At 33.6% G+C, this 19,905-nt stretch overlaps 1 protein-coding gene across 2 annotated transcripts; it reads left to right on the top strand.

Annotated features, from left to right (window-relative positions):
- Nucleotides 1-14,397: 14,397 nt before the first annotated feature.
- LOC139899241 (U-box domain-containing protein 3) lies at nucleotides 14,398-19,216 on the top strand. Of its 2 annotated transcripts, none has more exons than XM_071882059.1 (5): nucleotides 14,398-14,538; nucleotides 14,970-15,253; nucleotides 15,352-15,471; nucleotides 16,401-18,050; nucleotides 18,638-19,216. In XM_071882059.1, exons 2-5 carry the CDS (start codon nucleotides 14,975-14,977, stop codon nucleotides 18,701-18,703), a joined length of 2,115 nt encoding a protein of 704 aa, XP_071738160.1. In that variant the 5' UTR covers nucleotides 14,398-14,538; nucleotides 14,970-14,974; the 3' UTR covers nucleotides 18,704-19,216. The 2 variants fall into 2 exon arrangements, with proteins under 2 accessions (XP_071738160.1, XP_071738161.1); XM_071882060.1 differs by having other exon boundaries at nucleotides 14,413-14,538; nucleotides 14,967-15,253.
- The last annotated feature ends 689 nt before the right edge of the window (nucleotides 19,217-19,905 follow it).

Genomic DNA, 19,905 nt, shown 5'->3' with positions numbered 1-19,905 from the left:
TATATTTTAGTACGTATATATTTATATATAATATATTTCGGGTGATAATGGATACATCCGTGGATGATAAATTATCATCCATATTCGATCCACGAAATATTTTGATTATCCATATCCATATCTGTTAATCGTCCATTTACATCATCCATATCCATTATAAATAGATTGAATTGGGTGAATGTTCATGGATGGAACATCCATTGCCATCCCTACTCACAAGTCACAAGTCACAAGTCCATGTTAAGGATGCGTCACCCAATGATATTCTTTTTAAACGGCTGTAGTTACATTCAGAGTGAAAATATAAATTTTTTTCACCTGAGATGAAATTTTTTTCAAAACGTAGTAACTTTTTTGAGTAATATATGAAAGTTTTTGAGCAAAATATAGAGTTTTTTTAGACAAAATATGAATGTTTTAGACAAAATTTTGAGGGTTTTTTTAGCAAAATTTTGGAAATTTTTGGGCAAAATCTAAAGGTTATGAGGCAAAATATGAAGGTTTTGGGGTAAAAAAAAACATTCCACTGGAGGTAAAATTGAAAACCTCAAAATTTTTACACTAAAAATTACAAATCAACTGAGGGCGGGTGCCCCCTACCCCCACCTGTTTCTGCCACTGGTTACATTAAAGGATAGTGAGTAAAGCAACAAAAAAGATACAAGTTACAAATGAAACAAAATGAGAAAGTAAACCAACAAAAAATTACATTAGACGATGGGAAGAATATGAAATGACCCGTTCATATTAATTATAAACGTTTCATATTAATTGGTTTCTTTGCGAGGTTTTAACCTCTATATGAGACGTTTTTCAAATCTTGCATTCGTTTTTTAAAAAAAAAAAAATAACCATAACCTTTATTATTGAATAAAGGTCTTAATGACATAATTTAGATTGTCTATCAAAGACAATCTCCTCAAAATAAGTTTTTACACAACCCATTACAATATGATCAAATATATTACAACAAATACTCCGAATACAAGTTTAAACAATATAAACAAATATGCCGACTTCAAGTCAGGTTGGCATACGACAGCGGAAGCGTTTTTAATATTCACCTGAGAATAAACATGCTTAAAAGGTCAACAAAAATGTTGGTGAGTCATAGGTTTAATTTCTATATAATAATCATAACATTTAATAAGCCACAAGATTTCATTTAATTAAATGCGCAGGATCATTACAACTGCAAAAATCATTCATACGATGAGTCGCCTGGTAACCGACCTTAACATAGAGCGCTTAAGATATCTGGCATCATACATTCCACTATTCAAATGTATGACAAGAACCCTTCGAAGTACTAAAGCATTTCCACTATTCGAAAATGGGGGTGGTTGGTGCCCGTAGATCTACCTTTAGGATTCGCGTCAATTAGTGTTTTTCACTAATTCTTAGGTTACCAAGCATAATAATAATAAGTACAGATATCCGTTATAACAATTCAATCATAGAATGTAGTTCCATTAACTTGTGCTTATTTTGTAAAACATTTATAAATTTTGCATGTATTCTCATCCCAAAATAATTTAAATAGTAAAAATGGGACTATAACTCACTTGTGATGATTTCCGAATAGATGGTGATCAGACTTGGCCTTTTGACAAATTCACGAACCTAATAATAATATTCTTGTGTCAAGATATATATATATATATATATATATATATATATATATATATATATATATATATATATATATATATATATATATATATATAATTAATATTCTATACTTATGATACTTGTGATAATTTTAATTGTCCATTGTTAGTAGTCCAACGTTCGTAGTCCAATAGTCTAATAGTTCAACAGTCCAACATTATAAATATATATATAAATATAAATGCGTATATTGTGTTAGAATTCACTAACACTATAATATATTGTCTTAATATAATAAGACACATAATATGTATATTGTCTGAAGCAATCCGCGACCCATTGTATACATGTCTCAGGCTCGATCACAACTCAAAGTATATAATATTTTGGAATCCACTTTGACCCACAGCTAACTCGAGATTACTGCCAATGGTGTCTAATAGTTCGTTCCAATAATATATATAGAAGAAGTCAAAATGATATGTCAAAACTTTGTATACGAGTCCACGGTGATCAAGTCATATATATATATATATATATATATATATATATATATATATATATATATATATATATATATATATATATATATATATATATATATATATATGGTGCCTTACGATCTTTATTAAGACTATAATATATTGTCGTAGAACTTAATCACGACTATTATAAATTGTATTTCCATAAGTTCGGGAACAAGACATGTATAAATACATGTAGGATACAAGGTAAGTTAGCTAGGATAAGGTTAGCATCCATTTTTATAAATCATGTCCGTAGCTAAAAATTAAGAAAAATATCCAATTTTGTTTTACCCATAATTTCTTCGTTACAAATCCGTTTTGAGTGATTCGAGTTGCCATGGTTTCGTATCGAACTCAACATTACTAATCTTAACAGAAAAAGTATAGGTTTATAGTTGAAAATACAGCTTAGGTGTCAAATAAGAGAAGATAGTCATATCCGTCGTAAGAACGACATCTTGATGACCCTTTTGAAAAACATACTTCCACTTTGAGTTTAACCATGGATTTTGGATATATTTCATATCCATATAAAATAAGATTTTTCACCAAAGGAAATCTTTTAATTCAAAGTTTAAGATAGGTTTTTAAAATTAAACCCAAAACAGCCCCCGTTCGACTAAGACGGCGTATATTCGATTTTAAGGTGTTCTTCGAGTTTACAAGTTTTATATCCTTATGTTAGCTTGACATATTGTCATAATACATGTGTTGAAGTGTTTTAAAAATCAAGTTAGAAGGATTAAGTTTATTTGCAAACAAGTTTATAAATAATCTAAACTATGTTCTTGTTGTTATTAGTTATAACTCAAAATAAGATAGCTATATGAATACGAATCGAATAAGATTATGAATAAGGTTACTACCTCAAATCAAATGAGTAAAGTTGCTGGAGAAATAAGGAGAATAACTTGAGTTCAAAGATACCCTTGATGGCTTGAAATTCTTGAAGTGTTCTTGATCAAGCTTTGTTATGATGATTATAACTTGGATTATGAGACCAATACTTGCTGAATTGAATGGAGGTTTGAGAGAGTGTTTGAGTATGCGTTTAGAGAGTAAAATAATATAGTTAATTGGAATGAAATGGATGGTTATTTATCCTACATGTTGGTATCAAAATGGGGACAACAACATGGCTCCATGGTTTGTAATTTTATGCATTTAGTCATACTAGTTTCCAAGACATGGTTCCCACAAGTCTACATCATGTTTATACATGTCTCACAACTGATTGAGGGCTGCTAAGATCAATGATTTGGTATGTATATACCCATAGTAAATACGTATAGAAGCTGGGTATTATACGGGTATAAATACCATATGAATACGAATAGGATTCTTGATAAAATTGAATGAGAAAATGAGTATAGCTATCTTTATTGAGTATAAATATATTGATATATATTATTAAGTCTTTCAAAAGTGTATTAATACATATTAATACAATACATATACATACATTTTAATTTAGAAGTTATTACAACGTTAATCGTTAGATATATGTATATAGTCTTGAAGTCTTTAAGTTAGTAATCTCATTTTATGTGTATAACCAATTGTTATTATATATAATGAGATACTTAAATATCATTTTAACAAATCATAAGTGTGTGTGTATATATATATATATATATATATATATATATATATATATATATATATATATATATATATATATCCATATATACATCATTATATAATTATTTCAAATTATGATGTTCGTGAATCGTCAGATAGACTGGGTGGTCAAACATTTGCATAAAATCCATTCCAAATATATATATCTTGACAAGTTTGATTGTTTAACATGTTGGAAACATTTAATTATGTAAATATTAATCTTCAATATATTAGCGAAAAAATCCGGGTCGTTACATTACACACCAGTTAAATTAAATTTCGTCCCGAAATTTAGAATAGTACCTAGTTAACGTGCGATATCGGAAAACAAATGTGGGTACTTCAGCTTCATTTGGTCTTCTCGTTCCCAAGTGAATTCAGGTCCTCTACGAGCATTCCACCGAACCTTGACGATTGGTATCTTACTTTGTTTGAGTCGCTTGACCTCACGATCCATAATTTCGACGGGTTCTTCGACGAAATTTAGTTTCTCGTCAATCTTAATTTCGTCTAAAGGGATAATGAGATCTTCTGTAGCTAGGCATTTCTTCAGGTTCGAAACATGAAAGGTGTTGTGAATCTTTTCTAATTATGGAGGTAGTTCAAGTCGATAGGCCACCGACCCAATGCGTTTTTCGATCTTGAATGGCCCAATGTATCTTGGGCTCAATTTCCCTCGCTTTCCAAAACGAATAACACCTTTCCAAGGTGATACCTTAAGCATAACCATATCACCCTCCTCAAACTCTAAAGGTTTCCTTCTAACATCAGCGTAGCTCTTTTGCCGACTCCGGGCTGTTTTCAATCGTTGCTGAATCTGAATGACCTTGTCAGTAGTTTCCTGGATAATTTCCGGACCTGTAATCTGTTTTTCCCCCACATCACTCCAACAAATCGGAGACCTGCACTTCCTCCCATAAAGTGCCTCGAATGGTGCCGCTTCAATACTAGAATGATAGCTGTTGTTGTAGGAAAACTCAGCTAATGGTAGATGTCGATCCCAACTGCTTCCAAAATCAATAACACATGCTCGTAGCATGTCTTCGAGTGTCTGAATTGTCCTTTCACTCTGCCCATCAGTTTGTGGATGATAGGCAGTACTTAAATCTAGACGAGTTCCCAACGCTTCGTGTAATGCCTGCCAAAATCTAGAAGTAAATCTGCTATCACGATAAGAGATAATAGAGATTGGTATACCATTTCTAGAAACAACTTCTTTCAGATATAATCGTGCTAATTTCTCTATACCATCCTCTTCTTTTATTGGAAGAAAGTGTGCTGACTTAGTAAGACGATCGACTATTACCCAAATCATATCATAACCACCTGCGGTTCTCGGTAACTTAGCAATGAAATCCATGGTAATGTTTTCCCATTTCCATTCTGGGATTTCAGGTTGTTGGAGTAGACCCGATGGTTTCTGATGCTCAGCTTTGACTTTAGAACAAGTCAAACATGCTCCTACATATATGGCTATATCGGCCTTCATTCCTGGCCACCAAAAGTTTCTGTTGAGGTCTTGGTACATTTTCTCCGCTCCGGGATGTATTGAATATCTGGTTTTATGTGTTTCATCTAGTACCACTTTCCTCAAATCTCCATTCCTTGGTATCCAAATTCTTTCAGCTAAATACCTGGTTCCGTCTTCCCGAATATTAAGCTGTTTTTCTAATCCTTTGGGTATTTCCCTTCTAAAAATTCCTTCCTTCAAAACCTCCTGTTGTGCCTCTTTTATTCGAGTAGTAAGATTAGTATGAATAATCATGTTCATAGCTTTTACTCTAATAGGTTCTCTTTCCTTTTGACTCAAGGCATCGGCTACCACATTTGCTTTCCCCGGGTGGTAACGGATTTCACAATCATAATCATTTAGCAGCTCAACCCACCTACGCTGCCTCATATTTAGTTGCTTTTGATTTAAAATATGTTGGAGACTTTTGTGGTCAGTGTATATGATGAACTTGAACCCATATAGATAATGTCTCCACATCTTTAATGCAAAAACAACGGCGCCCAATTCCAGATCGTGTGTGGTGTAGTTTTGTTCATGAATTTTGAGTTGTCGAGAAGCATATGCAATCACCTTCTTCCGTTGCATAAGAACATACCCAAAACCCATTCTTGATGCATCGCAGTAGATAACAAAATCTTCCATTCTGTCAGGTAACGATAAAATAGGTGCCGTAGTCAACTTCTTTTTCAACAATTGGAAGGCACCCTCTTGTTCGGAAGTCCATTCATACTTCTTCCCCTTATGTGTCAATGCGGTTAAAGGTTTGGCTACTCGGGAGAAATCTTGAATAAATCTCCTATAATAACCGGCTAAATCAAAAAATTGACGTATTTGCGTTGGAGTTTTCGGGGTCTCCCAATTTTTGATGGCTTCAATCTTGGCGGGATCAACTTTGATTCCATTACTACTGACTACGTGGCCAAGAAATTGTACTTCATTTAACCAAAAAGCACATTTAGAGAACTTAGCATAAAGTTGTTCTTTTCTTAACAGCTCTAACACAAGTCTCAAGTGTTGTTCGTGTTCTTGGTTATTCTTCGAATAGATAAGGATATCATCAATAAAGACAATAACAAACTTATCTAAATATGGACTACATACTCGGTGCATGAGGTCCATGAAAACTGCGGGTGCATTGGTTAAACCGAATGGCATAACCATGAATTCGTAGTGGCCATAACGAGTTCTGAAGGCTGTTTTCGGTATATCGGCTTCTTTAACCCTCAGTTGATGATAACCCGACCTTAAGTCGATTTTGGAGTATACGCTCGAACCTTGGAGTTGATCAAATAGATCGTCAATTCGGGGTAAAGGGTATCGATTTTTGATGGTTACTTTGTTCAGCTCACGGTAATCGATACACATGCGAAAAGACCCATCTTTCTTTTTAACGAACAAAATTGGAGCTCCCCATGGTGACGTACTCGGTCGGATAAAACCACGTTCTAATAATTCTTGTAGCTGACTTTGTAATTCTTTCATTTCGGTGGGCGCAAGTCTATATGGAGCACGAGCTATTGGTGCGGCTCCTGGTACAAGATCTATTTGGAATTCAACGGATCGGTGTGGAGGTAGTCCCGGTAATTCGTCCGGAAACACCTCAGGAAATTCTCTTGCAACGGGAACGTCATCGATTTTCTTTTCTTCTTTTTCAACCTTCTCGACATGTGCTAGTACGGCATAGCAACCTTTTCTTATTAGTTTGCGCGCCTTCAAACTACTAATAAGATTTAATTTGGCATTACCCTTTTCTCCGTACACCATTAAGGGTAACCCGTTTTCTCTCGGAATGCGAATCGCCTTCTCATGACAAACAACTTCGGCTTTCACCTTGGACATCCAGTCCATTCCAATAATTACGTCGAAGCTTCCCAATTCCACCGGTATTAAATCAATTGCAAACGTTTCGCTAACTAAACTAATTTTTCGATTTCGGCAAATTTTATCAACCTTAATTAGTTTACCGTTTGCTACTTCAACTATACACTTTTATCCAAAGGCGTTAACGGGCAATTTAATTTGGAACAAAATTCTCTACTCATATAACTTCTATAGGCACCCGAATCAAATAAAACATAAGCAGGTGTATTGTTGATAAGAAACGTACCCGTAACAAGCTCCGGGTCTTCCTGTGCTTTCTCCCCATTAATGTTGAAGGCTCTCCCACGGCCTTGCCTATTTTCATTCCTGCACTGGTTTATGATATGGCCCGGTTTTCCACATCCATAGCAAACAACGCCGTTATTATTTGTTCCGGCATTATTTACTCCTTTGTTTCTATTTGGTCCGTAGACTTCACACTTTGCCGCAATATGGCCATTCCGATTACACTTGGTACATAATTCTTTACAAAACCATTCCGGATGAAACGTATCACACCTGGGGCATATAGTTCTTTGCCTTTTGTTGTCGTTGTTGTTATTGTTGTTGTTGTTAGGGTTATTGTTGTTGAGTCGTTTGTTGTTGTTATTGTTGTGATAGGGATTGTTGTTGTTGTTATTATTATTGGGATGGTTGTTGCGGTTATTGTTGCGGTTGTTGTTGCGATTATTGTTGTTGTTGGGGTGGTTGCGATTGTTGTTGTAGTTGTTGTTTTGATTGTTGTTGTTGTACTGGTGACCCTGATCACTGCTTTCCTCCCACTTTCTTTTTCCCTGTTTCATTATGGCCTCCTCGGCCGCTTCTTTCTTTATCCTTCCTGTAATTTGGCCTATCAATTTGTGGGCTATACGGCTCGCTTTCTGCATTGTTGCAGGGTCGTTAGCACCTACATGCTCTTGGATTCGTTCCGGCAACCCTTTTATGAATGCTTCAATTTTTGCTTCTTCGTCCTCAAATGCTCCAGGACACATTAAAGCCAGTTCATTGAAACGTCGCTCGTAGGTAGTGACATCTAACCCTTGGGTTGTCAGTGCTTTAAGCTCTGCCTTGAGCTTGTTGATTTCGGTTCTGGGACGGTACTCTTCCGTCATCATGTGCTTGAAAGCGGACCATGGAAGTGCGTAGGCAGTATTCTGTCCTACGTAATTCATGTAGGTATTCCACCATGTCAAAGCAGTACCCCTGAAAGTATGTGTGGCATACTTAACTTTATCCTCTTCTGCACAGTTGCTAATTGCGAACACGGCTTCAACCTTCTCTGTCCAACGCTTTAGTCCAACGGGTCCTTCAGTTCCTTCAAACTCATTGAGTTTGTAGGCCATAAAAGCTTTGTAGGAACATCCTACCCAGTTGCCATTGTTTCCTCCACTGCTGAAACTCGATTGGTTATTGTTGTTCATTGCATTCAATAATGCAGCCATATTTGCAGCGAAAGCTTGAAGTTCTTCTGTGTTCAATTGTTGCTGTCTAGTAGCTGGAGGAGCCATTTCCTTCAAAAATAGCCGACTGAGTTAATCATATAGAATTTTAGAAGTAGCCAAAAAGTATTTTGTAGCTTAATATGAACTTACTATTATAAAAGCCTTTTCTTCATATTAGCGTTTTATAACTATAATATTGTTCATACTTAGCAGCTAACACACAAATTAACTACTAAAATTCTAATATGAAAAACTATGGTAAGTTATTACGTTACTACGTAATAATAAGTTGTAATAATAATAATAAACCTTCCATGCTCATTCTTATTATTATACAATCATAAGGAAAATTACATTGCGGATTTTCTTACAAACTTAAGCACACAATATAATACATATTATACAATGCATGGAATACAGAATAGCCTCCGATGGTTCAAGAACGGCGAGATTTCTTAGATGTTGACGTTGTTTCTTTCTCGGCCAAACGTTTGGATTTTCGTTTGGATAGTTCTTTTTCCAATTCCTCCCAATTGGTTCTTTCGGCTAATTGTTTGGGAGCAAAACCAACAGTCGTTATACGAGCGATCATTTTATAAACTGGTCTCTTAGGTGGTTCAGGTGGATGATCACAAACATTTTGGGTCATAATAGGTTCATCGGGTTTGGGATCGGGTATAACAGCCAAAGATTTTCCCAAATTACGTTATGGTTCGGTAATTTCCACAACTTCTTCAGGATCCTCTTCTTCGGGTTCATCTTCGGGATCTTCTTCTGGATCCTCTTCTGGAACCTCTACTGGCAATTGTGAATCTTCCCAATTTTTCCAACAATTTTCCACTTTAATGGTAGCACCAAAAGTTAATTTTTCCGTTGGTTCATAAGTCGTATGCTTTGACTCAGCCTCCGAATCACTTGATAAGTAAATGAAATCTGAATCACTAGAGATGCTTATATGATCGGATGAAGTCATCTATCACATAATAGCAGGCACATTAAGAGAATGATATATCTTATAATATTTATATGTTAATAATCTTATGTTTCTAACAATTATATTAAGCAATCATTTTAAAAATAATTACGGTCGAAGTCCAGACTCACTAATGCATCAAAAATCAGTTAGATACACTAATGAAAAATTTTATGATTCTCTAAGACCAACGCTCGGATACCAACTGAAATGCCCGTTCATATTAATTATAAACGTTTCATATTAATTGGTTTCTTGGCGAGGTTTTGACCTCTATATGAGACGTTTTTCAAATCTTGCATTCGTTTTAAAAAAAAAAAATAACCAAAGCCTTTATTATTGAATAAATATCTTAATGACATAATTTAGATTGTCTATCAAAGACAATCTCCTCAAATAAATAAGTTTTTACACAACCCATTACAATATGATCAAATATATTACAACAAATACTCCGAATGCAAGTTTAAACAATATAAACAAATATGTCGACTCCAAATCTTAACCTTGGGTTGGCATACGACAGCGGAAGCATTTTTAATATTCACCTGAGAATAAACATGCTTAAAACGTCAACAAAAATATTGGTGAGTCATAGGTTTAATTTCTATATAATAATCATAACATTTAATAAGCCACAAGATTTCATTTAATTAAATGCGCAGGATCATTACAACCGCAAAAATCATTCATACGATGAGTCGCCTGGTAACCGACCTTAACATAGAGCGCTTAAGATATCTGGTATCATACATTCCACTATTCAAATGTATGACAAGAACCCTTCGAAGTACTAAAGCATTTCCACTATTCGAAAATGGGGGTGGTTGGTGCCCGTAGATCTACCTTTAGGATTCGCGTCAATTAGTATTTTTCACTAATTCTTAGGTTACCAAGTATAATAATAATAAGTACAGATATCCGGTATAACAATTCAATCGTAGAATGTAGTTCCATGAACTTGTGCTTATTTTGTAAAACATTTATAAATTTTGCATGTATTCTCATCCCAAAATAATTTAAATAGTAAAAATGGGACTATAACTCACTTGTGATGATTTCCGAATAGATGGTGATCAGACTTGGCCTTTTGACAAATTCACGAACCTAATAATAATATTCTTGTGTCAAGATATATATATATATATATATATATATATATATATATATATATATATATATATATATATATATATATAATTAATATTCCAAACTTATGATACTTGTGATAATTTTAATTGTCCATTGTTAGTAGTCCAACGTTCGTAGTCCAATAGTCTAATAGTCCAACAGTCCAACAGTATAAATATATGTATAAATATAAATGCGTATATTGTGTTAGAATTCACTAACACTATAATATATTGTCTTAATATAATAAGACACATAATATATATATTGTCTGAAGCAATCCGCGACCCATTGTATACATGTCTCAGGCTCGATCACAACTCAAAGTATATAATATTTTGGAATCCACTTTGACCCACAGCTAACTCGAGATTACTGCCAATGGTGTCTAATAGTTCATTCCAATAATATATATAGAAGAAGTCAAAATGATATGTCAAAACTTTGTATACGAGTCCACGGTGATCAAGTCATATATATATATGGTGCCTTACGATCTTTATTAAGACTATAATATATTGTCGTAGAACTTAATCACAACTATTATAAATTGTATTTCCATAAGTTCGGGAACAAGACATGTATAAATACATGTAGGATACAAGGTAAGTTAGCTAGGATAAGGTTAGCATCCATTTTTATAAATCATGTCCGTAGCTAAAAATTAAGAAAAATATCCAATTTTGTTTTACCCATAATTTCTTCGTTACAAATCCGTTTTGAGTGATTCGAGTTGCCATGGTTTCGTATCGAACTCAACATTACTAATCTTAGCAGAAAAAGTATAGGTTTATAGTTGAAAATACAGCTTAGGTGTCAAATAATAGAAGATAGTCATATCCGTCGTAAGAACGACATCTTGATGACCCTTTTGAAAAACATACTTCCACTTTGAGTTTAACCATGGATTTTGGATATATTTCATATCCATATAAAATAAGATTTTTCACCAAAGGAAATCTTTTAATTCAAAGTTTAAGATATGTTTTTAAAATTAAACCCAAAACAGCCCCCGTTCGACTAAGACGACGTATATTCGATTTTAAGGTGTTCTTCGTGTTTACAAGTTTTATATCCTTATGTTAGATTGACATACTGTCATAATACATGTGTTGAAGTGTTTTAAAAATTAATTTGGAAGGATTAAGTTTATTTGCAAATAAGTTTAGAAATAATCTAAACTATGTTCTTGTTGTTATTAGTTATAACTCAAAATAAGATAGCTATATGAATACGAATCGAATAATATTATGAATAAGGTTACTACCTTAAATCAAATGAGTAAAGTTGCTGGAGAAATAAGGAGAATATCTTGAGTTCAAAGATACCCTTGATGGCTTGGAATTCTTGAAGTGTTCTTGATCAAGCTTTGTTATGATGATTATAACTTGGATTATGAGACCAATACTTGCTGAATTGAATGGAGGTTTGAGAGAGTGTTTGAGTATGTGTTTAGAGAGTAAAATGATGTAGTTAATTGGAATGAAATGGATGGTTATTTATCCTACATGTTGGCATCAAAATGGAGACAACAACATGGCTCCATGGTTTGTAATTTTATGCATTTAGTCATACTAGTTTCCAAGCCATGGTTCCCACAAGTCTACATCATGTTTATACATGTCTCACAACTGATTGAGGGCTGCTAAGATCAATGATTTGGTATGTATATACCCATAGTAAATACGTATAGAAGCTGGGTATTATACGGGTATAAATACCGTATGAATACGAATAGGATTCTTGATAAAATTGAATGAGAAAATGAGTATAGCTATCTTTATTGAGTATAAATATATTGATATATATTATTAAGTCTTTCAAAAGTGTATTAATACATATTAATACAATACATATACATACATTTTAATTTAGAAGTTATTACAACGTTAATCGTTATATATATGTATATAGTCTTGAAGTCTTTAAGTTAGTAATCTCATTTTATGTATATAACCAATTGTTATTATATATAATGAGATACTTAAATATCATTTTAACAAATCATAAGTGTATATATATATATATATATATATATATATATATATATATATATATATATATATATATATATATATATATATCCATATATACATCATTATATAATTATTTCAAATTATGATGTTCGTGAATCGTCAGACAGACTGGGTGGTCAATCATTTGCATAAAATCCATTCCAAATATATATATCTTGACAAGTTTGATTGTTTAACATGTTGGAAACATTTAATTTTGTAAATATTAATCTTCAATATATTAGCGGAAAAATCCGGGTCGTTACAGAATAAAAGAGAAGATTACGGCGAAAAAACAAGACAGGAAGTCCAAGGGGGATCTTCTTTACTTTGTGCTTTTAACCATGAAAATGCCGAGAGTCTTTGTTGTCGAATCATTCGTTTACCTTGATCGAATTTGAGCAATATAAAGCATCGTTTCTTAACCTCCAAATTCATCACAGCTTAGTCGCGACGATGCAGAAGAGTCGAGTCTTCTTGGCAAATGTTTCATTCAATGAATCGATCCAAATAAACATGTCTTCAATGGTGATGAAAGATGGCCAACAATGTAAGACATACCACTTCTTGATACTTTCCGAAACATACTCGCAACATGGCAAGTTAGGAAAGTATCTTGTGGGTCACCACCAGTACTACAAATTGGGCAAATAATAGTATTGATGTCGAGCCCTCGAAACGCAAAATATACGCCAGATGGTAACCTATCCATGATTAATCTCCATATGAAAACATCGATCTTCAACGGAATGACCTTGTACCAACGGGTTTATATAGGTTGAAAAAGGAAGATTGAGATTGTCTAGAAGTTTACGGTAATTATAAACATGAAAAACACCATCATCACCAATTTCGCAAGTCATTAAATGATTTAGTGTTTAATAATTCATACTCTACTTTCTAGAGGTTGAATTTAGTTCTAAATGACAAAAATTAATTTGATATTTATTTCGAACGAAAAATACAAAACTATCTTGTTCACATTTTTACATGAATAACAAAATTTAATATAATTATTTGATAAGTGTTCCGAGATAATTAAAGATATTATAAAAAAATTACGCGCTTAATATTTAAGAGAGTGATTAAAGTAATTGAATACTTAATAGTTCAACATTCTGCTCAACTATTTCAGTAAGGGGCAAACAAACACACCCTAAGTCATAAACTCAAGTTTAGACTCGCTTTGAAACGCTAGCTTGAAGAATGACGAAACACTTAAGCTTATAAACCATCTTTTGGTGTGCCTCATATCCGTGAGATCATAAATATAACCCACCCTTCACGAGTCAAAGTCCTCGCAGTGGCGAATGTAGGGGTTAAGAGGTAGGGTCGTATGACCGCACTAGTGTTATAAAATTTTATACGTTATACCGCTTTAAATTATAGAAGACACTGCTAAATTTAATTATACCACCTCGTATATTTTGAAAAAGTTGAAAACAAGAAGAAGCAATAAACTTTTGTTATTCAATATTCAATCAATTATATAAACTTATAAATGATTTTGATATATAAAGTCATCCAACTTTTTGATTACTTTAATAACAATTTCCTCAATAATTAAGTAATTATAATTAATTAACTTGAATACAACCAAACTAATATTCAATTAAATCCCCCAACAAACCCTGCAACTATATTGACCCACCAATTTACACCCCTCTTCTTTAACCCCAAATTCACCTCTTCAATTTTCATAAAATCACTCTGCCAAGTGTTCCCCAAATTCATATACACAGATTAATTGATATATATATATATTTCATAATGTTTGTTTCTCTTTCTGTTTGATCCAGATCTGTTCATGTTCTCTGCATACACCAACTGCTACAACCCTAAGGTTTGTTTCTCAATTTTGTCTTTTTGTATTTCATTTCAATTTCAATTATTGAATTATTTCGTCTTCTTTAGAAAGTTAATTTTGAAAGATTTTTTCATCATATGGTTAATTGATAGAGTAAGAATTATAAACTTATATGTTTGTGGTGTATATATAATTTAGGCCTATTAGGACTCTCAGGATTATGGTTTGTTAGGTAGGATGCACACCAGGTGTTTGACTAAATGTCTCATCCAAATGCAATAATACAATCAGTTATAATTATGATACATATATCAATAATGTCAATGCTAGAGGCTGAAAATAAAGGTTATTGTTTGTAATGGCAAAAGTATTTTAATTTTAGCTACAAATTTACTAATTCATGCTCGTCTCTGTTGTTCTTACTTGTCGGAGGTGTAAAGTTTTCATTTTTGTTGATATTTAAGCAGGACAGATGGGTATAGACAAGGTGATGAAATGTTTAAGTAACAGTTTATCTCGATTCATTCATCTTGTTACATTTGGTGTACCGAAGAACTTGCCATGTGAGAAAGAGTACAAAGACGTTGCTAACTCGTTAAAGCTTTTTAAAGTTATAATTGATAACATTAATGAGTTACACATAGATTCGGATGAAATCCTGTGCAAGAAGTTTGAAGAACTAGATGTAGTCGTAAATGAGGCTCGCGAGTTCATTGAGAATTGGAGTTTTCAGATGAGCAAAATTTGCGGGGTGTGTCTCTCTTTTCTTACAACATTAGTGTAACCTAAATTTAACTTTGAATAATAAAAGAAGGTACTAACTGTTTTTCTACCTGAGCGTGTTTCTAGGTTGAAAAGAGCAAGCAAGTTATAGTTAAAATTCAAAGCTATTCTATCAAGATTTGTGAGATAATGTACTTGTCATTGGAGTCATCGTCGTCATCAACTTCAAATTTAGCTGATATTCAGGTATGCATGAAATCTTTTTGACTCAGGACAGAAACATACAAAATTATAACACACACTTTAGAGGAAAGCACTATATTTTGGAGTCTTGTAGTTATATGTAATATGCTTCTTTGGTCATAAAAGAATTGGCCACAAAGAATTAACACATTATGTCATGAACGCATACCATTTTTGGTTAGCCAAACACTGGAATCGCTTATGTTTTTCTTTGTATCCTAGCCCCATATTAAGATTTGCAATGAGTGTAATGATGCGTAGAATTTGAAACTTGGTAAATCGTATTGCTAAATTTGGCTGAAGTTCAAAATTATGCCTAGATTATCGGAGTTTCCTACCTGAAGTAGCACGTGATTGACCTTGTTTTATAGAAAATGCGATTTAACATGAAAACACTCTTGAAAATTAGTGATTTTAAAATAGAAGCACACGTTGGGACATCTGTTTATCGAGACCTATCGATGGACTGATTGCATAGCTGCAAATCACTTTTTAATTTATTATTTTTATCTTTCTATGCGTATGATTGGTAAAACTAGCTAGCAGCTGGTAGCTTGTAGCTAGCAGCTGTAAGCTTTTTAAAGGTATTTAGGCGTTCGGAAGTGTAGCTGAAGCTGTTAAAAAATAGAGTAAACTGACAAAAGCTAAGAGGTTTTTCTCAAACGCTAGTTCTAGGATCTTCTAGCTTCTAATTTTTTCCCTCCATCTAAAAGCTTTAAGCTCTTTTAATCAAACAAAGCTTTTTATTAGATATGAGTTTTTTCATAAAAGCTAGAAGCTTCTAGAAGATTCTTACCAAACATACTTTATATCTAGCAACGAATATGTTCTTATTTAGCCGAACTCTAGAAGAATCTTATGTTTCGACTGTTTTCATAATGCTAGTTTCGTTCAAAGGGCATAACTAACTACATCATCTCGTCTATTGTCAGAATTTTATGGAGGAATTCAAGAGTTTGAAGTTTGAAAATAAAGTAGAGAAATTAGAAGAAGCTCTAATATGCATTAAAGAAGGAAAGGTTCCTCCAGCAGAACTTTTAATCGAAATTATAGAACTGCTTCAGTTATCATTAACTGATGAACTGCTAAAAGAGAGCATTGCGGTAGAAAAGGAAAACGTTAAGTTCAACCAATTGGATAAGCAAACTAATCATATATCTGATCTTGTGTTTCATATAAGGGAAGTCATGAAAAATCTTGAAAGTTGTAAAGTCGCTAATGGTGTTTCGATCCCTTCATATTTCATCTGTCCGTTGTCACTTCAACTCATGTTTGATCCGGTGATTGTGGCAAGTGGTCAAACCTACGAACGCGATTCAATCCAGAAATGGATTAGTAATGGACTCACAAGATGCCCGGTAACCCGTCAAACACTTTCACACACCAACTTAACCGAGAATTATACGGTCAAAGCTTTGATAATAAATTGGTGTAATGAAAATTGTATAAAAGTCAAACAGTCTTTTGACCTTTCTGATAAATCGGAAGACTTGAGATCTTCGGCTGGAGTTAAGAATGGGTTTGACCGACAAAGCTTTCAAAAGTCAAACCATCAGTCCCCCGAAGAGTCATGTAGTCACAGCAGGAGTGAATCGACATCAACCGCAGTTTCTAGTTCTGAACAATTATGTGAATTGTCTGGAGAAATTGTTTCGGATTCTGGAGGCCCACCTTGGCATTCTAAATGTATGAACGAAATGAATGCTGATGATGGAAATCGTAATTACCCTAGAACTGTTTCTCTACCGCCTGATTCTTCACCGAATGATTTAACGACACTTTCTTACGTTAAAAAGCTTGTAAACGATCTAAAATCTTCAACCAATGAATCCCAAACGAAAGCCGCTGAACAGTTACGGTTTCTTGCTAAGAATAATATGGAAAACCGAATCATGATTGGACAATCTGGAGCCATTCAACCTCTTGTATCATTATTACATTCGAATGTAAAGCTGACTCAAGAACACGCAGTTACTGCTCTTTTAAATTTGTCAATCAATGGAAACATAAAGTTAATGATCGCCGAATCAGGTGCCGTTGAGCCATTAATTCATGTTTTAAAAACTGGAAATATGTGTGCTAAAGAGAACGCTGCAGCAGCATTATTCAGCCTCTCTTTATTAGAAGAGTATCGAGTCAAAATTGGTCAATCTGGTGCGGTCAAACCGTTGGTTGACCTTTTGGGATTGGGTACACTTAGAGGGAAAAAAGATGCAACAACTGCATTGTTTAATTTGTCAATATTTCATGATAATAAAGCTCGTATTATACAAGCGGGGGCAGTTAAGTATCTTGTGGAGTTAATGGACCCTGAATCACAAATGGTCGATAAATCCGTGGCTCTTCTTTCAAATCTTTCTAGTATTTCCGAGGGGTGTTTGGCGATTGCAAGAGAAGGCGGGATACCTTTGTTGGTTGAGGTTGTCGAAATGGGGTCTCAAAGGGGAAAAGAAAACGCAGCTTCGATACTTTTGCAACTTTGTCTTTGTAGTCCTAAGTATTGTCGGTTGGTTCTTCAAGAAGGTGCGGTACCTCCTCTAGTTGCTTTGTCTCAAGCTGGAACCGCACGAGCCAAAGAGAAGGTATCTTCTTGTTTTTATTTTTATTTCAGTCTGTGATGTTTCTTAATTTAAATCGAGATATATATATATTTCACTATCCGTTCATTTAGATGTCACAAACAAACCCCACTGAATGTTGAACGGTTCAACACAACATTTAGTGTTGAACCATTTAATTAAGGCTGCGTTTGATATAAATGAATGATTTAGCGCTAAATGGTTCATAATCTGAATGATTCAAAATCTATGAATAACCTTGATCCTTAATGAAAATAAGTTGTTTGGTAATCATTTGAATGAACGATATGAATTGGGTAGTCAAACACAACCTAAGAGGCAATTAACGCATCCTAAAAGTCCAATTTAATGTGTACAAATAGTTAAGAAGGAAATGGATGGTCGATTAGGTTAAACGGGTCGAAATCACTTGAAGTTTAGTTTTGCTGCATAAACAGAGTATCATTGATATAGTATATACTTTATATAAGCTATAATTATATTTGACAGATTCATTATTGACAAAATCTAATTTTGGACAAATTTGCCACCTCGAAAAATTGATTTATTCAAGCCCTTTGTGTAACATGTTTGATTTACTCTTAACACAGGCACAACAACTTCTTAGTCATTTTCGCAGTCAGCGTGAAAACACATATGGAAGAGGGAAATCATGAGAAACGAAAGTACGCAACTTTTTTTTTTTTTCGTGATCCGCTAGACGATTTTCATTTTGTTTTCCCCCTCGTATTAGTAGTGCATCCTCATCTGAAAAGTTCAAAACTTTGATATTTACACACTTCAAAGGTGTTGATGGGAACATGAAAGTGGATTTAGATCAGTTTTAGGCTTGTTGTTAGTTATAAGAGAGATTTTTTATTGTTGTTCTTTTTATTTTGTGGATTCATTATTATATTTCCATAGCTTGTAAAGAGAATGATCGAAGAAAAAACTAAAAATCTATGATTTGAACTGAAATAGTCGGTTCATGGAGAGCAATCTTACGTTTTTTAGGGAACTAAACCCGCTGCTGTGTGTTGTTCCAGCGAGGGTTAGGCATTAAGCATGGTATAGGAGATGTTTGTTTGTAGCAGGTTATTTGTAATTCCATGTAATGGTTGGTTTTGTTTAGCCCGCTGCTGATGAGCTTATATATGATATAATGGGGCCCTTTTATTCGATAAAATCATTTAGCTTTGGGGAAAAAAGTACATCCTCAAGTTAGTTGCGAACTTGCGACTCGTATCTACGACTTTTTGATCAGTTTTATAGTACAATATTTTACAGTTTAGAATCATTAGCCAAACCAATACATGACCCTATATGCTCCAAGTTTATGGCTCATATAATTCGAATCGGTTCGGGTCTTCGGGATCACCCGTTTTTGCATCATTATGTAACAAAATTTAAGTTTCAATACTTCTATGGGGTTTGATTTTGGTGGACAGATCGTATCTATTTAGTATCAGAAATTCTGCCACTTAATTTATGCGTGATACATTCAATAATAAGCAAGTTTGTGAAGCCAATTTCATATTCAAAACGACAGTTTAAAACCCAATACGACAAACCCACCTTTGGCTGTAATTAGTAATAGAAATAGAAATATATACTCTTATAATGTATATTGTACTTTGTAAACATGTAATCATCAAGAAACTATAAATTTGTGAGTTACGTTCTCTAGCAACGTTTGATTTTGAGAAAAGGATTGTTGGAAACAAACTCATTTTGTACATCAATGATCAAACACATAACAAAATCAAAATTTATATGAAAGTTATATTATCAGTTTAAGTGCAATATATGTCTTAACAAGAACAATTTTAGTTAATACTAGTGAAATGACCCGTAGAATCACGAGTTTGTTTAAACGAAA

The sequence above is a fragment of the Rutidosis leptorrhynchoides genome, chromosome 3, assembly GCF_046630445.1.
Source record: "Rutidosis leptorrhynchoides isolate AG116_Rl617_1_P2 chromosome 3, CSIRO_AGI_Rlap_v1, whole genome shotgun sequence".
Lineage (NCBI taxonomy): Eukaryota > Viridiplantae > Streptophyta > Magnoliopsida > Asterales > Asteraceae > Rutidosis > Rutidosis leptorrhynchoides.
Note: the sequence above shows the minus strand (reverse complement) of the source record. Positions and strands in the feature narration are given on the sequence as shown.

Bases quoted from the DNA above. Each gene is read 5' to 3' on its own strand.
- LOC139899241 (XM_071882059.1), top strand. From the start codon at position 14,975: ATGGGTATAGACAAGGTGATGAAATGTTTAAGTAACAGTTTATCTCGA. The intron at 15,254-15,351 runs GTGTGTCTCTCT...GCGTGTTTCTAG, and splicing joins AGATGAGCAAAATTTGCGGG to GTTGAAAAGAGCAAGCAAGT. The intron at 15,472-16,400 runs GTATGCATGAAA...GTCTATTGTCAG, and splicing joins CAAATTTAGCTGATATTCAG to AATTTTATGGAGGAATTCAA.